Genomic DNA, 23,847 nt, shown 5'->3' with positions numbered 1-23,847 from the left:
TACTGTTGTCTTTGCTACAACGTAGCATAAAAGCAAAGGAATATTCTCATTCGCCGTATAGTAAGTTTCGTGTTGGTGCAGCCTTGTTGACCGACACAGGAGAAATCATAGATGGCTGTAATGTGGAAAATGCAAGTTATGGTTTGTCGATCTGTGCAGAGAGAACTGCTCTGGTCAAAGCTGTTAGTATGGGGTTTAAAAAATTCCCAGCGGTTGCCGTAAGTACTGATATGGAAGAGTTTATCGCTCCTTGTGGAGCGTGCAGACAGTTTATTTCTGAGTTCGGATCAAGTTGTGACGTGTATCTTGTGAAGTCGGATTTATCTTACAAGAAAATCAATATTTCAGAGCTGTTACCATTAGCATTCACATCTGCAGAGTTAGAGAGGGCAAGCATAACAAAATAACATTGATTTACCACAATTTCTTGGACAAAGACAGCGGGAACGGACAATTGCGCAACATGATCCCCGGCGTGCAAGAGTTTGGTCTACCTGGATATTCTCACGTGGGTTTCACTAAGTATTGTTTCCAAAGAGAAGCGGGTTTATGAGGCAGATTAAAACAAATTACAGCAGTATTGCTTTCATTTATATTACACTAAGTACTTCTTCAACAAAGCGAAGGGCTTGTCTTTTAAACGAATGCTAACTTTTCACGCTGTTTTGGGAAATCAATGTACAGGATCGATATAATTACACGAGCCCTTACTCTTGTTATCCAATTGAATTGAGTACAGTACGAATAACACGCCAATGGATATTGTTCGGTTATTTTTGCATTTGGTTATTAAGCACTGCAAAAAGACTTGTTTGATAAGAAATCCATAAAAATAATATAAAGAAGTTAATAAACAACTTATTAGACGTTTTGGTGTGTTGTATCGCTGAGTATTTCTACTCGTTGTTGCGAGTCAAAATACAAACAAATGTGTTACACCAAAACAACTAATAAGATATATATATATATATGTATGTATGTATGTATGTATGTATGTATGTATATACTCAATATTGATTAGTTTCCAGTTATTATAGTAATGGTTTATACCTTATCTATGACTGAATTGAAAGGAATAACTAAGTAACCAACCAGTGGTTACAAAACAACCACTGGGTGGTTGAGAGTAATCTTGACTTTGCTAAGATAAAATCACTGAACCTAATCTGTTGCCAGAGATCCAGAATTGCATTTCTTTGCTTTACTATGCCCTGTGAATGGTTTAAGGACTTGCATCACTTTCTAAGCTATCCAGACTTACAACTAAGACTAATAACAACTTGGTTACTCTCTTCTTAGAGCCATCATTTACTTTAAGTTCTCACAGGCCTTTCTGTTGGTGTTTCCTTTCATTTTGATGGGCCAGTGTGAATTCTTGGGTTCTATTTTTGTAACAGTTACCCTTAAAAAGTATTTTTACCTTGTATTTAATTTTTATAAGAGTGTTAGAATTTATGTTTACAAAAGAGGGTCTACTATTAAAATGATTGGCACAATATATATTTAAGGGTATTTCAGAAGAAATGTGTATTTTAGCCCAATTTGGAAGAGCAACTTCCATAGATGAAGCTTTTAACATAGTCATCTTTTTGTTATTCTTATTAAAACCACAATTAATGAGTGTGTTAAAAAAAAGTGTCATTCTTAGCAGGGTTTGAGCTAGTATTTGATCACTGGGGGACAATTTGTCCCCTTAGTAAAAATTTTGGAGGACATTTTCATTTTTAGGGGGACAGACAAATTAATTTTTATTCGACATTTTCTTTTTTTACATTCATACAGGCAAGCCGACAAAAACATTTTTTTTACCTGATCCTTGTAAGACTTGTAATACAAGAAAAGTGATACAAAAAAGAAAAGTTATGTTATTGATGTCAAATTTCTTTTTCTCGTCATATTTAAACAGAGGATCAATGACTATGCTTTATACTTCAAAACATTACACAGCAGAATTTCGTCCCGGCATCGCCTTGTAAATTTCAATTCCTTTCTTAATCACTGGTAAACGTAAATGTACTAATTCTTCAGTTGGTTCTAGCCCAAACATCAAGGGCTGTAGAAAAGAGTTGCTGCAGAGTTGAGGTTCTAAAATTTGTACACCCTTCTACCGTTGCAAAGGGGTTTGTCTTCTTAGATTTCCGACAAAAATAGCAGAACATCGCCTCTTTTTCATAGCGCAACCATGTGTGATCTCGCAACCAAGTTTTCAGGAAAGTTCGTGATTTTTTCGGTTTCCTTCGATCCTCATTCGTTTCTTCCTGATTAATACACTGTTCTTCTTCTGTATCATTTTTCTCTGATTCACTCTGGCTTCGATTCCGAGCGAAAAAGCTTTCTCATGTTCGAACACGTTTTTGATGTGACATGTTACTGCGCTTTTCACAAACATGCGAATTTTGAAGTTCAAAAGCCAACTGACGATTGGGTTTTGTCGCTGCCGTCAATCATCTTAACGGAACTCTTAGGAAACAAAATTTTACTTTCACGGGTTCAAAAGGTCATGGTTTGCGATTTGTCATTGGTGGATTTCAATCCGTTTCGTGTGTTTCTGTGTTTCAAGGTTCGTTGCTTGTGATCGTAATTATGATTGAGGGCAGCGAAAAACGTAATTGTGAAGGCGGCTTTTGAACTTTTGAGTTCGCATGTTTGTGAAAAGCGTAGTAAAGATTGCCACGTGCGTTCACCACGCTTGGTTGAGCATGAGACGTACGTGTTCAGTAAAGTGTGACTGAAACGTGACTTTAGAATGAAGTTTAAACGTGCAAGAAAATATACTTTCCACGTTCTGTTTTAGCTTGCAATTTCTGTACCGAGATAAAACTCTTCGTGTGTGCTTCCTTTCGAGTTTTTTCCCTAAATTTTGAAGGGGACAAATTGTCCCCTTGACCGTTTTTTTAAGGGACAATTTCAATTGCAGTGCGGGATTGGCGCAATGGCGCGGCCTGGCTCAAACCCAGTTCCTAGTAATTAAATTCGTAAGCTCTTGTGAAACAGTAAATGGATTAATTGGAATAGTGACAAGTTAGTTGAAAAAGAAGGAAAAGAGAAATACTAGTTGTAGATGAGTGGTGGATACCAGTATATGTGAAAGTTCATTTAAAAAAATAAACTAGATTGGACCAGTTGGCAATGTAGTGGACAAAACAGGTCAAGATGTATTTCACATCCTTAAAAAACTTTAGTGTGAATAAACATGAAATCTTTGGAAAACAACACGTATTGGCATTAACCCTTTAACTCCCAGGATCTGATTGTCAATTCTCACCTCTAGCTGCTACATATTTCCTTGTAAATTGGTTGCAAGAATTTTGTGTTAGATCAAGATAACTTTTACCTGATATATGTGAGAACTCTCATGACCTGTTTGCTTGATAGTGGGGGGATATTGTCAGGAGAAGTTACATGTGAATCACTTCTGGGAGTTAAAGGGTTAACACAATATTCAACAAGCAACTCCTAAAATGCAAGAACCTTTCTGAAGTCACGTAATTCAGTTTTTAATTCTAAGTATAAAGTTTTTGTCTAAGGAACACAGAGATACTCTTTAAAGGATGTATCGTTGCTTTTATTGATTTGATAGCCTTTAATTTAGAGCCTGGTATTCATTAGCATATTCCCTTTTCAGTTTGAGCTCAAACAAGATAATTTTTGATAAAGAAGGAAAAGAGTCTCTGAAAGCAGGCAACACATCCATCTATTCTATTAATCACACCTGATGGTAATGGAAATGCTGTTTTTCTGGACAGTACATCTCGCAGAAAACCTACCAAACAGTCACCGAAGACTTTCAGGACAAAACCATTGCTTACTTGGGGAGCTGGGAACTGAAAGGCTTAATCCACATTGAATAAATAGTAAGAAATCTAATGATAAGTGAGTGTCATGCAAATGAAGCTGATGGGCCACCATTATCAGAGAGGATGTTTTGGCTTAGATTGTCTACTTGAACTGCTCCTGTATCCTTTTCCAAGTTACTATACATCATTCAGTCATTTTCCATAATAAATCCCCACCAGTGAGGGGTCCTTTGGATTCATAAAGTCTAGTTGACAAGGTTGTTATGGACTGTATACTGTAGACTTCACAAAGATGACATGAAAATCTAACTCCTTTACAGCCTGACATTCACCAAAATCCTAAACTTGGCTCTCCAATCTAAGAAGCTGCCCAGGAAGAAACAATAAAGAAAAATCAAAATATATTGGCAAAAAAAGTTCAAATAGCTAACAACAATGAAAAAAGAGAGTAGTCATTACCTCCTGCTCTTGATCCTTTTCCTTTGACTTAAGTTCTTCAAGAACTTTCTCAAATCGTAGCTATACAAAGAAAAAATTAAGATCATATGAACCTTCATGGAATGAACAAACTAATTCGATCCATTTACTACACCCATCCCCTCTTTGATGTTTTTCTCATCCCTCTTTTGACTTCTCTGTGTTTTTAACCTTTATTCCTCTTTCTACATCTTTTTGTGGCTGTGATTATCCATCCAATTGGCCAGTTACTGTTGCAAAAGTTCACAAGCAAATATAAATGAGAATGGAAAATCCACACAACGAAGTGGAAGGATCTACCCATTTTACAATTACATTTCTTTGCATTCTTCATTCTGGTTCATTCCATCTCAACCCTAGTTAGCTGGGCCAGCCAAATTAAGCCTATTTGAGCTCATCAAGATACTAGTCAGTGAGTTTCAGGTCTGAAAAAAAGCCTTTTTTTCATAAATGAAGGGTTTACCCATTACACTGAGATACAGGAAACTAAATGAAAAATTAAATCTTCACTACAAGGTTCCTAATTATACGACATTATATGACAAAGACTGCCAAGAACAGAGTCCTGACATGGTACCTTGAGAAATAAGTTAGAGGCTTCTTTCACCCTGGTTTCCTGCTCTGTTATAGTTGCCCTGATCTCATTAAGCTTCTCTCTTGCAGAATGTATCTCAGACTTAGAATTGTCTTTACCTACTGCAAATTAGATAAAAAGAAAAAACAAGCTTCAAAATGGTTCAAGGGCAACTTTCAAACCACCTTCCTGCTTTATTAACAAGTTTTTAACAGTTATCACTGGGATTTACCATCTGAACAACAGTGATGTCTAATGTTGCAACCAAAGATTAAAAACAAGGAAGTGGGCCAAGTATGACATTAAAACTGGGAATACTGGTATATCAGAGAGACAAATATAACCAGGAAGTTACAAATTAAAGATCCTTCCACAAAGTGGCCATAGAAATCCACTTAAAATTAACTATAGATATATAGTTAATATGTAAATTAACTACTTGTTTCTCAAATGAACAGCTTCACAAGGAAACCACGACATAGTTTCCATTTTGTTGATTGATTTGATTTTGCTGTTTGGCAAAAGTAGACTTACCATTTAATTCATTTGTATCATCTTCAATGTCTACATTAACATTTAAATCATCTGCATCATCTTCCTGTGTATCAGCAGCATCCTCATCACCTTCTGGCTCTTCATCACTACTTGCTTCTTGGAGAATGGCAAACAGTTCATTCCTATCCTCGTCTTCACTACCTCCATCTTGCTCCTCAGTTTGTGTTAAAGATAGAGGTGAAGGCATTGAGGTGTTCAGTAATTCAGCATCTGATACAAGACTACACCAATACAATTCAATCAACATTAAACTTTAGTACCAGCAAGAAAAATACCTCCCTGAAAAAGATATGGTACTTACAGCATACTAAACTAACAAATTTGATTATGGCTAAATTGCTCTGTTATATCACACACTTAAGAAAGCAGTTTCCTTCTGCTCACTCCATGGAGTGGAGGGGTTACAACATCTGAAATATTTCATAATTTAACAATTATATCTATGCAAAACATGTGTTCATGCATGTGATAATGTAGCACTTACCTTTCATCTTGTTTCTCTTCATCTTGTAAGACCTCAAAACATACAGAAAGTCAAGAAACAATATTCTACAAGTGTAAAGAAAATATAGAAAAGCCTTCTTTGTTACCATACCACCAGTAACTGTTGTATTTATAGATGACCGCATTAGATAACCTTGAATACTGGTGAGAAACTTTTCCAAGCCCCCCACAAAAATCATAAGGCACAAGACATGGGGAACTGTGTTGGCTAACAAAGTAGCTACAGAGTCTTTGAAACACCCATGCCTAGGGATTCACATATTGGGAAACTACTGGGTGGATAAATCTCTGGCAGACATAAAATTTGATCTTCTTTTCCTCTTGGAGACTGTTCATGAATATCATAGTCTTAAATCTGCTTGGTAATTTAAAGTAAATCCACAGGATAAGTTAATTTGATGGAAAGGATATTCACATGAGAGGCACTCAAATCAGTCCTCAACAAACGCTTGACCTCCTTTTCAACTTCTGGTGACTCCACAATCTATTGAAAACAAAATTCATTGGTTTAAAGCTTAATGTATAACCCCTACATGTTACAAAAAAATAATTAATTTAACATTGCAGGGAAAGAGTCACAAATTTAAAGTGCTAGGCAGTTTTCAAAATAATTATTTTATAGAGGCCTTAAGCTCATATGTTGTACACAGAATCTAGTATTACTGAGTATCACATATCATCATACACTGATATTTTCTGTGAAACCAAGCAGTAGGAAACACAGCAATGACCATGCTAAAAACTGTTAAAAAACTATTCCATACCTTTTACCTCTCATCAGCCTCCCATCAGCCCCTTCATACCCATGTTTGCATGATATGGTGATGCATGCTTTATTGCACTCAACAAAACAATAAGCTGAGATTATTGAAATGGGTAGCTCATACTATATTAATTATTTACTAGTCCATTATCAATTTTAATGTGTCTTACTACCACAAGGACAGACCTTTTTCTTAGCAGTTTTTCGAAATCGTCGTTTGCGTACATTCTTCAGTGGACCAGTAACTTGAAGGATTAAAAGATTCACCAAAGTTAGTGCGTTTATAAATTTCAGCAAAGCATCAGAGATATTACTGAAGTTGCTCAAGTTATTCAAACATCAGTCATTCAATCTACCACAACAGTTCTTTTATGAGTCCTTCCACATGAAAGTTCAGGCAACTCACTCATCAATAAATAATCATAAATGAACATACTTCCATGATTCCAAATAAATCTCTTGGACTCCTTCTTAGGAGAAATATCTTCATCATCTGTTTGGTTATCATCCTCACAGCAAACTAACATCTAAAAAGCAAATAACAAGAAATGTGCCTTATATATGGACGTATGTTAGTGCATATGCATTATTACAGGTATCTAGAGAACTTATGTACTCTGTAACACTCAAAAAGTATTCAGAGATTAGAATTCATATAACCAAAAGTTACCACTTACAGTTCTACACACAAATGAAATATAACTTGGCTGATCAGTTATCAACTGGGAAGTGATAATTCTGAATGGCAGATGGCCCTATTTTGAGACATCAGCATTTTAAAATTCATCTCACAATCATTTTAAAAAAGGGTAGCACGTATGTAAAAGCATCAGGTTTCCACACATCTGACACAAGATCTTAACAGGAGGTGGTCAGAGCTTACAAACTCCAGGTTGGTGAAATTCAGAGTAGTTGAAACCTGACTATATCCAGACATACCCACACAGTTTAGGTCAAGTGACCATCTTTTCTTTTTTACTATCTTGATGAACAACAGAGATTTTTATAAATTGCAACCTTAGTACCTGACAGATATCTGCTGTCTTGTAAAAGCTCCTATTGTCCACTGTCTTGTGGGATTCTATCACACATGGCAGATCTACTAACTATCAAACAAAAGAGGCATGTGAGAACATTAACAATTTTCAGATGCAGTAAAAGGCTACTACTATCAGGGCAATACAAAGTTATTCTCCAAGTTTTGATCATACACAAAGTCAAAGTCATGTTTTTTTTTATAAAACACTCTTCCAGAGACTAATCAGACCCCAACTTATTGCCATATCATTACCAGTAAAATGAAATTTTTGTCCCAAAACATATCAGATTTGGAAAGTTTGGGGATTTCTGAAAGCTTTGGCATATACATCTGGACGTTTACTCATTTTTGCAGCATCTTCAACAAACAAAACAAAAATAGATAAAAACTTAAGCAATAATCAGATAAAATTAGAAGGTATAATCTTACTTTAGCTGATAGGGCTGCCCCATCAAATCTCACTGTTGCATGCCTGAAGTCAGCTGTAGAAATATCAAAAATAAGCAATGCCTCATTAGACTGAACTTATGACATTCACTGACTTGAAACATAACAAACATGGCTCTCTCAAATATAGTTAGTTATTAAAAACACTGGACACAGAGCCGTCTCTATCCATATAATTCATCTAGGAAATCATAAATGCTTTGAGTATATTTAAATGAAAACAAACTGTATATTACATTGATTTCTATTGATATTCCAGCACTAGTTTAGGACAGTGAATTGATAAATAACAAGAATAAATAGAACATAAATTGATAAAATTTCAACTTGTCAATCAAAATCAAGGAGTATCATTTTTGTGTTTTCAATTCATCAATCAATAAATCATCACAACCCTTCAACTCCAAGAAGTGATTGATGTGTAACTTCTCCCTACTATATCCATACATCATTCAGCAAACAGGTAATGAGAATAATCAAACCTATCAGGTGGAAGTTGTTATTTTGATCTGACACCAAATTTTTGTCACTTATTTACAAGGAAATATGTAGCGACTAAAGGAGAGGATTAACAAATCAGATCTTAGGAGCTAAAGGGTTAAAAAAAGATCAATTTTCAAATATGTAAAAGAAGTCTTAATACTGTGATTTACTGAGTATCAGTAAATTGTGTTAATTGCTTTAATTTTATTAAGTAATATCCTAAGCAACTAACAGTCACTTGTAAATACAACTTACAACAACGGTCACATAATTTACTGTAAACTGACCTTGAAGTTCAATTGAAAGTCTATCCTTCAGTGTACCGTTTTGGATTGCAAGACGCAGAGGAGAGGCATATGCCTAGTGATTAAACAAAAAATGTTTGGCCTATCTCATTACATGGTTAAAGTTTCTAATTAGAGAGAGGAGCTGGAAAGATTTTTGTATAATCCCAAACCCTTTAAAAACAAAGCCTTGGTCCCAAGATGAGTCGTTCTTTTCTCTAGCAAAGAACTGCATGCATAGTGAAGTCTAGGGTTCAACCTAAGTCTAATCAAGGAGTCCATTAAAATTTGACAAAAGATAGGCAAACTCCACAAATAATTCAATAACTACAAATTCTGGTTACTTATTCGTTAGGATTAATGGTAAATACGAGTAATAAAGATGCTTTTTCCCTGTGCAAACACCTTTCTGGAGGACCCTCCCTATACATCTAGTTGACCCCACTTAGGTCCATATTGGAAGCTCAGTAAAATAATTTCGTGGTGGCCTGCCCAATTTTTGATAAGGTAAGATTTAACCTGTCTTTATCATGGCTATGAGGTTAAACTATATTCACCGACTAATTTTACCTGAGGAACACGTAAAATAACCTGGTTTTCTAATTCGCTTCCGTCACTCCGTGACTTCGAGGGCACCTGAGACATGGTGGTCAGTCCGCCATTACTCAGGTTTGGGAAGTATGCTTTCCAGTGCCCCAGCCGAGTATGTGTCACGCAAAGGCTTACTGTAAGAACTGAGATCTGACTACGGGGATCAGGGAACATTTGATGCGTAATAAGGTTGTCATGAGCAATTTCCTCCTCATTATTTCAAGGCTGAAGTAAACGAGAAGAAGAAAAAAATATAACATGAGTGGAACATTTGCTCAGGGTTTTAAACTAGTGTTCGATTTTTCGTTAAAAGGCCTCCACTCCTTCTGTCAATAATGATTAACTCAGTTGTGAATAATTTGCCTCTAACTCCATTGAAAAGTCCCTTCAAAGCGACCTTTACTCTCATTTTTTCAAATTTTCTGTAGTGACTGCGACCATTTTCACAAATCATCGCCGAGAATTTGACAATTTGGTTTGTTCCATGTTTCCCCACCACGTCTTACTTACCGCCAGTATTCTAACGATGAGTTTAAGAACAAACAAACAAATAGTAGACCACAAATCTATTCTCCGGACGGGGACCAAAAGCCGTAAGTAACTTCATACAATATCAAAGACTGATTTTGGAAATTACTTTGAATCACCTTGCAGTAAGAAAATTTTGATATAATTTTATTTTGTGGGCTTTAAAGTTTGAGGATACAGATTATCAAATATGCAGTAACAAATGAATTGCTGAAGAACAACCTGAAGAAATCGGTCATTTTCAAGATGACATGAAAACGACTTTTTTTTCTATCTTTCTGTGTCATTTAATTACATGGCATCGATTTCCATCGATAGTTTTGCCCAGGTTGTTTCGTCTCATGAATGATTCCATCTCTGGCACTGACACAAAAACCCGGAAACCGAGATATAGGTATCTGCAGTCTCCCTAAACCATACCATCATTTGTTTTGGAGCTAGACCAATCATTTTTTCTCTTGTTGTCCTATGCTCACGAAAATGAATTCAATTATCATATTGTATTTTTTTGTTTCGAATCTATAAATACAACAATGACTCCCTCGTTTTACTTTCACCCATTTATTTTTCCATTGCTTTTTGATAGTTTAGGTTACACGCAAACTGTCGCAGAACTGGAACGAATGGGGGTCGGTTGGTTCAATGTTGTCCAGATTTCGGTAAGTAGCGAAGTTAGTCAGATTATCATTTGCTACAGGCTCTCACCATGCGACACTTCGGTGCCAAGAGTTTGCTCTATTTGAAGTCGATCTTTTTCTTTTAGTTTTTCAATGCAATGGGGAGACAAATTTTGATAGATTAACTTCGGAAAAAATTTGACTTTAGACGTTCACAGCCAGCTATCTTGGTTTGACATTGATTTTCTTCTGGCAGTGTTTAGAGATAACTTGTAACAGAAGAACTAAGGCGAATTATGAAGGAAGCACATGTCTTCTAATCGATTTAACTTACACTCGATGTAGTACAACCGACAAAATTTCGTTATTCCTCTTTGCTCTCGGGTTCCTGATAGGTCATAAGTTATGTTTCCAGGGCCCAGGGACTCCTGATGTTTCACATTCTCAATGACATCACTCACATTGTTGAAAATACGCATCAAAAGGTAAAAGATTGTCTCTCTCTTTTTTTTGCTTCTTTGTATCGGAATTTAAAATGCAACGTCAGAGTCAGAAGTACTGAGCTTATATTTTAGACTGCTCTGATTCTGTGGATGCAGACGACCTTACATTGAAAAAAGCTACAGGGGAACTTCACCAGGTTTTAGTGTAAACGAAATTTTCTTTTCATTGTACATAGAGAAATTCATGCTTACTTGCCAGATAAACAGACAGCTGTGTTTATTGAAAAAAAAAGCTGAGATAATACGAGCACCCTGGTAGATCAAAAACCTATCGTTTATTGCACCTATAGAAAATATAAACATTTAAGTTTATTTTGTAAAAGCAGTAAACCGCAGTTTCTATCAGTTTACCAGAGTGATAACACACAAAGTCGAGAGAACACGAGCCAAGTTTATAAACCACTCGTCGCTGGTTCATGATTTACCAATTTTTTTCGTGTTCTGCCAACATCCTGTGTTGGTCATTACGCCAGTAAATTGGTAGAGAGTACCGTCCATTACTTGACTAACAGATGAGTTTCCCACCAGTGAAAGTGAAATACAGTAACATTGAATAACACAAGGACAGACAAATAAAATCACAGCAACAAACTTTTTCATCGGGCGACTGAAAAGACTTAACAAAGATGAGTTTCCATAGCTGCATTCGCAGCCTTCCTACATAATTAATTGCAAACGTTTAATCATTATTACAAGAGATATTATATCAATATAAGTCAAAACTTAAGGGGAAATAACCAAGAGATGTCCAACATTATTTTCCTCTTACAGTCGACGAATTGTTTAAGTTTAGGCATGAAAATTAACTATCGGTTTGTAAATATCATTTTCTCAGACGAAGGGTTTACGGTGGAAACGTCAACTAACATTATCAACTTAGTTGATAAAACCAAATTATCTTGATATACCGCAACTGACACAGCACTGTAGTTTCTTTAGAAACTTACCCCTTTATTCATCTCTCGATTTTTAGATTTACTATGACCAACTGCAGAGTACCTCGCAACTAAGCAACCTCCTTCTCCTACGCTAATAAGGAAGTCGATCCTCGAAAGTTATTGCCCAGGTCACTCTGCAGTTATCCCGACGATTCCGTCTTCAAACGATTTCAGAGAATTTCTTGATTTTCTCTCAGCGCGCTATATGGAGCTCTGTTTTGATTGGTCTGTTGATAGTTAGTTCCCAGGCCTTCAGTATAAGGAATAGAGGCGTTTTCAACATGGCTGCTCCACTTTGGTTCTTCAATCGCCTTGTATATGTAGTTTGAAGTATTGGTTCATAGGTTTTGGTGCCGGTATGCAGAAGCAGCCCATACCACCCGCTAGAGGTCATAAGCAAAGGATAGTAAGTTCTACCAACGTACTGTTTTAAACTTTTAAAATGAAATTGATCGTGGAAAGATCTAGACAGAAATTGAGAAGTCCTAGCCGATGTAAGGATATCATACATTCCTCATAGCTCTTGTGTCTATTCATTTATTCGTTTATATCATTCTGTACAATGTTTTCTTCGATTCGTGCTTTGGTTCTGTAGAAGTCGTCGCTTGACCCTTGAAGGGGACGTTTGTCGAGCATCAAACCGAGGACGTTGTTCGAGAAATGTGTCGAATACTCAGTTGCATTTGAAGCCTAAGCTTTAATTTATTAATGTCAGAAAACATTTGGAGTAATCTATATGAAATATGTGTGCTCCTGGAAAACAGTGTAGGCGCATTCAGAAAAGTGAACCAACTCCAAAGTTAACTTCATTTCATCGTGTTATTATCAAAACAGAATAACTTTCAGCTGCAGGGTCAACTGTTCACATCCCTTACTCACTGTTTTGAACGAAAGATTGATGAAATGCGCATTAACTCTTAATCAGGGGTTTCAATAACTTTTTCTATGTGGCTTTTGATGGTGTGTTAGGTGTCTTTGCCTGGTACATTGGCTTTAAGGCCTCTTTTCCCTGGGGAGGTTTTAGAGGCATGCTAAACAGACAGTGGTTAGAAGTCTTACAGGCAGGGGCAGACTGCCAGTAACCAGCTTTCATTAAAACCCCTGCTCTTAATGGTTGTACTTTGTCCATTAGTGTTGTGATGATCAATTGGTAGTTGATAAATGGACTGAAATTTGAATCGTTGCAAGCTACTTCCTCCTGATACTCTTTAGTGAAAAAAATTTATGCAGCAACTCCTCTCCATCTCAAAGAGGAGACAATAGTACTGAACAGATAGAAGTTTTGTCTTGGTGTGATAAACAAAGTAAGGTGAATTGTTCTTAATGTATGAGCCTGTGGCCAGCAATCAGTCAGTAGAGAAGGTCAAAGAAAGATCAGAATGGCAAAACTGTTGGGGGTCTGGAAAAGGAAAATTGGAAGGGAGGCATGTAGGCATTATCTGCATTTTCAAAACCATGCGCAATGTTTGTTAAAACAAAGGAAACAACTGGTCTATAAGATGAACTGTGTGTCTGTTTTCTGATTGATCATTTAAGGTAACAACTCATCACAGGGCTTATATTATGCAGTTCTTGGAGGAATTGCTGAAAATTTTTGATATGTTGTTGGTAGGAACACTGTGGCTGGCTGCGTAAGCAAGGTGGCAGATACAGAAACTTGAGATCAAGATGGTTTGAACTGAAAGGAGATCAGCTGTATTATTTCAGAGACAATAATGTGAGTATATGGTGAACCATGTAATTTTCCCAAAGCTATCCTTTTAAACTTGGTTATCTTTGTACAGTCATACATATAGCACACAATGATTAAAGGAAGAAAGGCTTGACCCTTTACACTGTAATATCAACATGCAAGTTCTTTACACTTTTCTCTGTGCATTTCTCATGGAGAATTTGTTTAGCAATCAAGAGCTTCTTGAAGTTGGAGTCATTTCCTTTATTCTCTTGACCCAAATGTTTGATTCAGGTGTAATACCTCTGGGATAAATTAGATGCTTATCATTCTAAGGAGTTAAAGGGTTTGTTGATTACAAATGCTTATCAAGGAAAATTTTTCCTAACTGACTACTATAAATTTCATTGTACATTAGACAGGAATATTCTTTGTTTAAAGCTGATGGTGTTGTGTGTTCTCATAACCTGATGGAAAAATAGCATATTGGAATTGTAAGGAGAGGCTGCATGGTAATGACTTGTGGAAGTTAAGGGGTTACATGTGTGAAATAGTACCTATTTAGAGAGAGTCATCCAGACTTGGTGATAAAGCATGTGTCTTTTGATCAATCAAGTGCTTACTGTTAATTTATAGTTTGATATAAAAATGTGATGCTTGCTCCACCAGGATTGGACAATTTACAATCATGCGAGTACTCAGAAATATTATGATTGCTTTGTCAAACTTTTTTTGTCAGTGTTAAGATATCTGTATAACTTAGGTGTATGTTTCTTTTTCACTCTTAGGAACCAAAGACACCCATTGCTTCCATCCCTTTACCAGGAAATGAGGTTGTTAGACACCCACCTGATTCTGGAGAGCCTGGAAAATTCAAATTTGAAATTGTTTGTAAGTTTATTAGTTCTTTTCAATGGTAGTGAAAAAATGACTTCCTACATGTATTGGAGAAGTAGACAAGTTAAAAATCAGTCCATTCCTTTCTTCCCTTGTCATCTCCTTGCTTTCCTTCTTCATTCACTTCCTTCTTCCTTTTAATTTATGATCTGGTATTTTGGTCACTCTTCTTTGACTAGAATATTGTTTCCAGTTCACATAATCCAAAAGCAAAGATAAAAATATCTCTGTGAACCAGTAATCATTTTCTTGGAAATTCACTGTGTCATTGCTGTGCATGTATGCTTTCTATTGTGATTATTTATATTTCAGCTGGGAAGAACAGAGAAGGGCGACCAGTGTCAAGTAACCATGATACGTTTCTCTTGATTGCATCTTCACAACAGGAAATGGATGAATGGATTCAAGCCATAAATAGAATAATTTATGCTGTAAGTTGTGTAAAATTACTTTAAGTTAATGACAGTAATTCAGCATCAATAGTTATCTTATGATCAGGTTATTTAATCTGATTGTCAAGTCCCCTTTTCACTTCATTCCATTGCTTCAAAGAGTAACTTATCTCCTATTACATTTGCCAAAGTATTTTTGTATCATTTGGATGTTTTTGCTGCCTGTCATTTCTGTTTTTAATGCTAGTGCATTAGTGTCATGTAAGAATTTTGTTGCTTGATTACTTCCTATTTTGTTTACTTTGCTTTGTTTTTTAAAGCTTAAAATGAAACACTGAGTGACTTTTGATGAAAGAAATACTGTTTCATCTAAGATGAAAATTTTAATAAATTTCACCTTGGAAATGTTGCTCACAGAGAGAGTATCCTTGGAGTTTAGCCCCAAAATCTCACAAATGTTAAAACAATTTTGTAAAACTCTGGTATTACTTAGCGTTACATTTGAATCCAAAACTCTTAAATTGTCTTGAAAATATTACACTTCACTGACAAATGTGTTGAATTAGTTATCTATGTCAGTGTTAATAGTTGGGTGGTGTCCAATTTTCACAACTTTTTACCCCTTCACTCTCCTCACTGCAGCATTTTTTGTGCTTGTTTGGCTGATATTATGTCACATGAGATAATAGTTAGATTAATTCTTATGATTCCAAAGTTACTGTCTGTTGTTAATTTATATGTTCAACCATTTTGAGGTTTAAAGGTTTAAAACAGATAGTATGAACTAGTAGAACTCAGTTACTGTGCTACAAACAACTTTACACTTGGTCTTAATGACATATATGCTCCCCTTCAGCCTGTAGGAGGTGGAATGTTTGGTCGTAGTTTGGCTGAAACTGTCAAGTTTGAAGCCAGGCGTGGAGGAGGATATGTCCCTCTCATAGTTTCCAAATGTGTAAACTTTATCAAGACAAATGGTAAGAAAAAAGCAGGCAGTAGAGTTGAAAAGTTGAAGCTTCAAAAGGTGTTGATGTCTTTTGTTGACAGAAGAAGAGGAAATACAGGTCTAGTTCTGGTTTGGAAAGAATAAAATAACTTTATCAGACATAGTGTTGGCGAGTCGCATCATGTTTAAATGGAAGTTTTCAAAGGCGAGTGTTTGTAAAGGTTGTTATAATCAGAGGGATTTACTATCAAAATTGACCTTTTTGAATGCTTCAGCCTTTCTCCTTCAAAATATTAAAGTTCCTTATCAAAAGAGAAGTACAATTGTTTGTCTTAAGATATGGCTACATTGGATGTGGACCATAATTTTTCAACTGCATACTGCTAGTCGTCTTCAGGTGATGAGGTTGACTGAGTTAAACTTCATATGCACAAAGTGTTTCGCAAAATAGTGACCATGTTATTTGAGGCTCTTGGTCTCTAATCATCAGTATGTTTGTTTTGTCTATCACTCATTTATGATGGAAAATTTCATTGCCATTATCATTTGTTTAAAGCTTCAGAAGCTGAATGCCCTGGGATAATTTCTAGTGACATGATATATAACAAAATTGAAATTTTGAAAGAAAAGAGTGATAAAATCTGACAGAAATGGAGGGGAGGTAATTAAAAGTAGAGAATAGAAAAAAATGTTTCTTTGAAGTTGCCCCAGCCCCTAGTTACTTGAAATTTATTGTTTGTGTTCACCATTGACAATTGGTTACATGAACTTGTAAATATAAAATATTATGGGAAATGTAACATACCACATTTTTCTTTTGATTTTCAAAGGTTTGTTTGAGGAGGGTTTATTTAGATTGCCAGGCCAGGCAAAAAATGTAGCAGAACTGAAGGATGCCTTTAATAGAGGTACATGATATGATGGAAACCTGTGTATAGACCATATAATATAAATTTAATGTAAATTTTCAAAATTTACACCAAAAATAAAAATCTGCATCTACATTTTAAATATGCAGGTTAAGTTCCCTCATTAGTAAATGTATATTGACCCTTAATTGTGTGTGTGTGTGTATGTGTGTATGTGTGTGTACACACATATCCTTGGGTACAATTATTTTTCATTGTTTGAAAGCACAATTGTCCTGTGAACAGGAGAGATTCCAGAGCTGATGAGCAACAAAGCTGAAGTTCATTCTGTGGCATCAGTGCTCAAGTCATACTTCAGAGAACTCCCTGAACCACTCATACCTTATGATTACTTTGAGGTGTTTTTAACTGCTGCAAGATGTGAGTTAAGCAATTATTACATACAAGTTTGTTTATGACATATAATGTGTTTGGTGCTCAGCCTTGTCTCAAGCAAGGTTCTTCCCATTGTCCCATAACAATATTTGTCTCTATTAAAATTCATCACTTCAAATTTTTAATTTCATTTATTTTGGTTCATTACTTCAATAATTTGAAACTTATTTCTAGGTTATCAGTGCTCCCTATGGCCTGCATTAGATTTAGATTGTGAGAAAACAAATTTAACAGAAACATCACAGTAAAACAATTATTGCTATAAGCATCAATTGCAGTATGAAGAGAATTCCAATATTAACTTCTGAACACTATATTGTAGACTGAGTCAATGTTAATTGTGATCATTAAAAGCTAACTTTGCTGGCATTTTGTTTACTAGACAGGTTCAATAGAATTTGATTAATCAAAAGCTACATGCAAAGGATCCACTAAGAAACAATTAAAATATCTTACATTGGGTAATGCTGTATTTGATTTTTCTCATGCTCTGAATTGTTGTTTCAACCAGGCCACGAAATGTACGTTGATGATGGGATCACTGCAATAAAGAAACAACTACAAACTCTTCCACTTCCAAACTATCATCTTTTAGCCTATTTGTGGTAGGTTTGGTGGAGTTGTGTTGGTGGAGCATTTTTCCACTCAAGCTTTTGTCAAGTAGCAAGTCCAACAATCTTTTGCCCAGCCTAATGTACAGGCTGTAAGGATTGGGTGCATAGTGGGTATCTTGTTTCATGTGGAAGGAGTCCTTTTGAACTATTTTTTTAAAAATTCAACATTTTCTCACCCAAATAGATTAATTGAACTTAAAAATATTCCAAACCTCCCCACCAAGATTTTACAAGTGTAATCAAATTGAAACAAAACAGAGGAAATTTCTTTATAGCAGGGCTGACCTGCTTCCTGAAAACATTCTTGGAAGAAGAGTCCTTTCATAGACCAAGGAGTTATAAATCTTGGATTAAAAAAGATCATGTATATTTATGACTTTTTTTCATGATTTTAGAATAACAAACAAGCAATGCATTACATCGGAGAGGATTGCATACTATGATCATAAATATAAGTTTAGGCAGATGATGAAATTGGGATGGTAATGTTTTCTTCAAATATCATATTTCTACACTTTCAGTGAGCAGGTCCATGTTGTAATTAAATGTTTTGTATTTGTTGGAAACAACAACACATTTTTTGCCTTTTTTAGGCTGTGACAGCAATCTTAAACAATGATCTATATATACCATAGCTTTTTATGCTGCTTTATGCTTGATTCTCTGTCAGCTAGCAAGTCAGATGAGTATTCATTGAGTCATTACTTTTCTATTTTTTCAGTCGCTTTTTATTTGAAGTTCAAGAACACTCTGAACAAAACAAAATGGGTCCAAGGAACCTTGCAATGGTTTTTGGACCAAATATTCTGCGGTCAGGGGTAGGTTACATAATCTTCCAGAAGATTCAAAGAAGCACTCACTTTATAGTCTGAATGTATACCATGTTGGAAAGCAAAAAATCTATATAAATTATGCATGTAAGCTTTTTAAAACTTGACTAAAATGGCATGAAAAAATTTCCAGTTCATGCACCAGTCCAAGATAGCTCAAGTACCACTCATTATTAACAACCAGACCCTTGAGGTAACTTTAGCAAAATGATTGAATGGCTTAGACTTACAGTGCTCACCATCCACTGTGTGAAGACAGTTCTCAGGTAGACATCTAGACTAGTCTCTCATGACATTTAAATCCAGCCAACTATGTCATGCATTCCCTGTCCTCAGCAGTTGAGGTAACCCTTGAATCAAATGTAAAAGTTATTAGGGAAAATTAAATAATCACCAATTTAAGAAGCTCCTGATTGTCAAACAAATTCTCTCTATCAGTACCATGGGAAATGAAGAGAATGTGAATTCTGTGGTTGGTTCAAAAATTAAACGTTATTTTTGTGAAAATAGGCATTTGAGGTGTGAACTATTTGATCGCAAGTCTTGTTTTTCTATCAGTCAGAGGATCCTCGGGTTATGATGGAGAGTACAAACTTAGTAACAGATCTGATCAGTATCTTGATCAGAAAACATCAGTTGTTTTTCCCCGAAACTGAAGATGTACAACCCCCTGGACAGCCTACCACAAGGTAACGTAAACTTCCTTATCATTGGGCATTACTACATTATAAATGAGAAGCGATTTTGGAAGTCAGAGGAAAAGCATCGATTTAGAAGGGCGGAGATCCACCGGTATCACCCACACTGTGTGGAACTTTCGAAAAGCCAGCAGTCCTTTCCGTAAACTTAACGTTAGTGGACGTTTATGCGGCTGACTCCAGGTGGCTAGAAACAGTTTTATAAGACTCTGATCAGCTGTATTCAGGGAGCCTAAAAACCAGCTTGGCCTCTTTGTAGTCGAACATTTCTCACAGTTGTTGACCAGAGTATTCAAGTTTGAATTAGTGGGCGTGATATGACAATCGCTGTTCTTATGCTCATGTTATGGGGAAATTCCATTAAATAGTTTTTGAGGAAGGTCTCAAAGCTCCTAAGTGGTGCAGAATGATGATAATGCAAAGTTTATCGTTGATCTATCAGCTATGCCATGACACTGTTCATGACAAGAACCCTAACAGCCAATAGCCGATAATCAGAATGCAAAATGTAAATAAAAGTTATGTTTACTCGCAATTTACAAGCTACGTGGAAAATCACAAGAATCAACACCAGCTGTAAAATAGTGAAATGGTTTGTTTTCATTTGCAGCGGCGATTTGATTGATTTTAATCCTGACTCCCTCCGGACTCAGAAAAGCGTAGACATCAGCTATCCTGATAATGAAGACGATATACGTATGTACCTAGTAAGGAGGGGAGGGGTAAGGGAGGAGTAATGAAGGAGTAGGGAAAGGGAGGACAGGGGTGGGACATGGAGGGATGTTAAGTCAGTGATTCTAAACTTATTTACCGCCAGACACCGTAGTCGTTTTGTGTGGAGGTTGTTAAGATACCAGGTTCGCACAGGTTCGTAATGTGTAGCATCGATGATATTGAAGTTCTTCGCATTCTTCGAGCTCTTACCAGTTTTAAGCTATTCTCAGCTGTTGATTAGAATGAAAACCTCAGTGTAAGATAAAAACAATTATTAACTAAGGTGTATTCTTAACAGCGGAAATGATACCTCTAAAAAGACTAATAGAGCATTGAATCTGTTTTAGCTGAAGATCCTCGAAGCCAGGTGCTTGAATTGGAAAATGAACTAGAACTTCAGCAGCAGCAGATTAAGGATCTTCAATCAAAACTTGAACAAGAAAGGAAAGTTCGCGAAATGCTGGTGTTGCGGTTAGCAGACGAACAAAGAGCGCGGTAAGTTGTTGGCTTGGTACTTTGTACTGCTGAAGATCTTCCATCATTAGTAGAGGAATCGTGAACGCGATAACCCCTCCTCCCCCCCCCCTCCTCCCTGAATAAGTTCGTGTCCTTTCTTTAATCTTCTAACAAATGTTACCCTTTTAGACAAAGCAGTTGATTACCAAGTTTAAGCTGACTTTCTTAAGGGGGGAGGACAGGGAAAACAGACATGGTAAACCAGATAGTCATTGTACTTTTTAGGGCTATAAAGAAAGAAATTTCCAAAATTAGTGACTTTTAAGCTCTCCTGCTAGTTCCTTCAGCCAGAAAAAATGTACCATTGAAATTGCTCGTTGTTTAGGGACATACATATACGTCTATAGAAACCGAAACTAAATCTGATACACGTCCACGGGACGACATACTGTTACTTTAAGGGTTTCTCGAAATTTAATCATGTTTTGAAGGTGCTTGTGTTTTGCAGCATCAAATCCATGTTCAATTTTCATGGTGGATTTTAATTGCTCCCGAAAATCTTAATGATTTGTTTCCCTTGTTCAACAGAGAGTCTGCTGAGGACCGTCTGGAAAAACTGCAAGCCGCTATGGAGGAATTTTGTGCCAAATATGGCAGTTGGGAGCCAACTAATAGTTAGACTTCATTGTGTTGACATTAGTCAATGTATGTCTCTGAAATATCTGTTGTTTCAAAAAGTTTTATCACTCAGGCCATGGCTTGCCGTACGCAATGGACGGTGTAGCAAACGGGAAAGCCACATACAAAACCCAAGATGAAGTCGCGTGAAGTTTAGATGGTTGTCTCCTTCGCAGTCGTAGTGTACTCTCACTCAGCACTCTCTGTGCCCCCCCCCCCCCGAGGGTGTTGCGCGATTAAGGAACTGCATTGATGTTTAGCGTCAATGCTTCGTAGAACTTAATTTAAGTCCTGAGTGAAGTTAGATTAGTTAGAAATATTTCATTTTAATGACAAAGAGATATTGATCTGAAAATCATCATATTGCCTGATTTAATTCAGCTGATCAATCCTGAAAATTTCGAGAAACTAGACCGAATTCGATAAATGCATCGATAATCAAAATCGCTCAGAATCTCATTGTGCTAGCTAAAAAGAAAGATAGAAAGATATCTTTTGGGGGAAGAAACTCCTATTGATCGCCGTGGTTTAAAAATGTGATGGGGCAAATGAAATAAGGAAAGGATACGCGGGAAAAATGTATTTTGAGACGGTTTTAAATTTACTTTTCCTCTGCCTTTTCGTTTTTGAAAAAGAAATGCAGCCTTTAATCACTGTGTATATCTATTTTTGTACAAAAATTCTCAAGCTTATTTTATACGAAAGGTTAACCATCGATAGGGTTAATTCCTAAATGGGGTCATATAGAAATGGTTAAGACTTGTAGGGAAGTTTATTCGCAATCTTCAGCATACTCCGGAATTCTGAATTTGTAATTGCTCCTATGAACGAACACTTGTTCGTTACACGCGCCTCAATCTTACACAGTTAAACCTCCACAGGTAATCATAGCAATATTAGTTCGACTTACATGATGATTATGGCCCTAAACCCTTGCTGGAAATTTAGTCGTTCGTAACCCTTGGAATTAAAAGAGCGTCTATGTACTGGAAAGTGTGGAAGTCTTGATTTATAATGGTAATTGCACTGAATGGAGTGCAATTTAGGCTGAAATCATACGCGTGATTTCAGACCAAAATTGCACGACACTAGGTTCAATCACCACTTTATTACATCCATTTTGAAATCGCCCAAATGTAGGACTTGGTCAGTTCAAATATTTTATTGATGCAGTACTGAGCCGGTCTGAAATTAAATTCATGTCCATTTTGGGGGGGGGGGGAATAAGAGTTAAGAAACAAAAGTGGCCAAATCTGTCACATGATACTCCTTGTCTTTCATTTTCATGCAATTTGATCGGTTACTTTAAATAAGCCTTGAAATCTGATTGGTTGTTTTGTTTTTAGTGTAGCCTCGTTGGCTGGGAAAAAGATACGATTTAAAGCAAAAAATGGCGCGATTCGTGAATAAATCGCATCAATTAGAGCCAATCAGATTACAGGAACCACCAGTGATTTCAAAATAAGTGTAATAAAGGTTTTAACTTGTGTGCCCAAATTAAATTAGGGCCCTGAAAAGCGCACTAAATCGCTCAGATAGGCACGAGCAAATGTTTAAAACAAGTGATGACGGTGATGGAATTTCGGAGTTTTTGACCTAGTTCTTACTGAGGGAAGGTTTTTTTTTCTCTCTTACCCTCTGGTGTACAGCCATTTATCCAGTCAAGAACTTGGGCACGCGTAGCATGCAAGAGTTATTTTTTGGCAGGGGTTGAGATGGGACACTGTGTACCTAATGTTTTCATTTTTGTAACAGAAAAAGAGCATAACTTTTAAAAAAACAAAAATATCGCATCATTTCAACTTAAGAGAAAGGGGAAAAAAACCTAATTTATCTGAACTCACACAGGTATTTTGTGGTCTATTGTCTCTATTGTCTGAAGACTTCTAAGTAAAAATAAAATGCATCGGTGCTACGCTCATTCTCCTTTGCAGCAGTTGTTTGGTCTCGTCACACAACGCCGTCTCCTCCCCATTGGAGAGAGAGCGCGATGGGTGACGAGACCAAATAACGGTTGCAAAAGGAACTACGCTTGCTGCCGTTCCTCTAACAGAGAGAAAATCAAAATTATTCGTCATCAGTAAGTTGCCTCGAAAATGTAACTCCACGTAATTTTACTCAGAAAAGCAAACTGAAACTCTGCTCTATCTTTGATAGACCCTAACTTAAGATATACGGTAATCTCGAATAGGTGAAGGTATATTGAACAAGAAAAAAGGATATTATTTCAAAGAGGGCTCCTTAATTGGTTGTTGCCTATCTGGACTTTGCTCTGTGTGTGAAATACGTGATAAAATTTAGGCTGTTCAAAAGGAATTAACACGTGATTGGGTCTAGCCCAAGGTAGCTAAAAGCGAATTCATCCGTTGAAAAAGTCAAATCGAGGGAGAATTGCGTGGAAAATTCACCATCAGTGACATTTAGTTCCAAGTGAATTTTTTGCGGTGGGGTTGAACAATGCGGTTAGAATACGTGGTAATGGAAGTTGATTGGTGAAATACAATTCAAGCACGTGAAAAATTACCTAGTGTTCATGCAGTGCAATG

At 36.4% G+C, this 23,847-nt stretch overlaps 2 protein-coding genes across 3 annotated transcripts; one reads left to right on the top strand and one right to left on the bottom strand.

Moving 5' to 3' along the window:
- Positions 1-3,094: 3,094 nt before the first annotated feature.
- On the bottom strand, positions 3,095-9,625 carry LOC131787713 (transcription initiation factor TFIID subunit 7-like). Of its 2 annotated transcripts, none has more exons than XM_066161559.1 (12): positions 9,494-9,625; positions 8,927-8,999; positions 8,139-8,191; positions 7,696-7,776; positions 7,107-7,197; positions 6,857-6,915; positions 6,319-6,391; positions 5,888-5,912; positions 5,383-5,624; positions 4,852-4,970; positions 4,257-4,316; positions 3,095-4,163 (listed from the first exon to the last, which is right to left on the bottom strand). In XM_066161559.1, the coding sequence occupies exons 1-12, from the start codon at positions 9,566-9,568 to the stop codon at positions 4,137-4,139; spliced, it is 978 nt and encodes a 325-aa protein (XP_066017656.1). In that variant the 5' UTR covers positions 9,569-9,625; the 3' UTR covers positions 3,095-4,136. The 2 variants fall into 2 exon arrangements, with proteins under 2 accessions (XP_066017656.1, XP_058960781.1); XM_059104798.2 differs by having other exon boundaries at positions 3,126-4,163; positions 5,888-5,927.
- A 2,723-nt stretch (positions 9,626-12,348) lies between these two features.
- On the top strand, positions 12,349-22,294 carry LOC131787711 (rho GTPase-activating protein 24). The gene is made up of 13 exons (XM_059104797.2): positions 12,349-12,506; positions 13,713-13,817; positions 14,561-14,663; positions 14,982-15,100; positions 15,918-16,038; positions 16,838-16,915; positions 17,162-17,296; positions 17,823-17,916; positions 18,647-18,743; positions 19,314-19,444; positions 20,064-20,149; positions 20,515-20,662; positions 21,212-22,294. Exons 1-13 carry the CDS (start codon positions 12,459-12,461, stop codon positions 21,300-21,302), a joined length of 1,356 nt encoding a protein of 451 aa, XP_058960780.2. The 5' UTR covers positions 12,349-12,458; the 3' UTR covers positions 21,303-22,294.
- The last annotated feature ends 1,553 nt before the right edge of the window (positions 22,295-23,847 follow it).

Source organism: Pocillopora verrucosa, chromosome 14 (genome assembly GCF_036669915.1).
Source record: "Pocillopora verrucosa isolate sample1 chromosome 14, ASM3666991v2, whole genome shotgun sequence".
Classification (NCBI taxonomy): domain Eukaryota; kingdom Metazoa; phylum Cnidaria; class Anthozoa; order Scleractinia; family Pocilloporidae; genus Pocillopora; species Pocillopora verrucosa.
The sequence above is the reverse complement of the archived record's forward strand: the minus strand, read 5'-3'. Positions and strand labels throughout refer to the sequence as shown.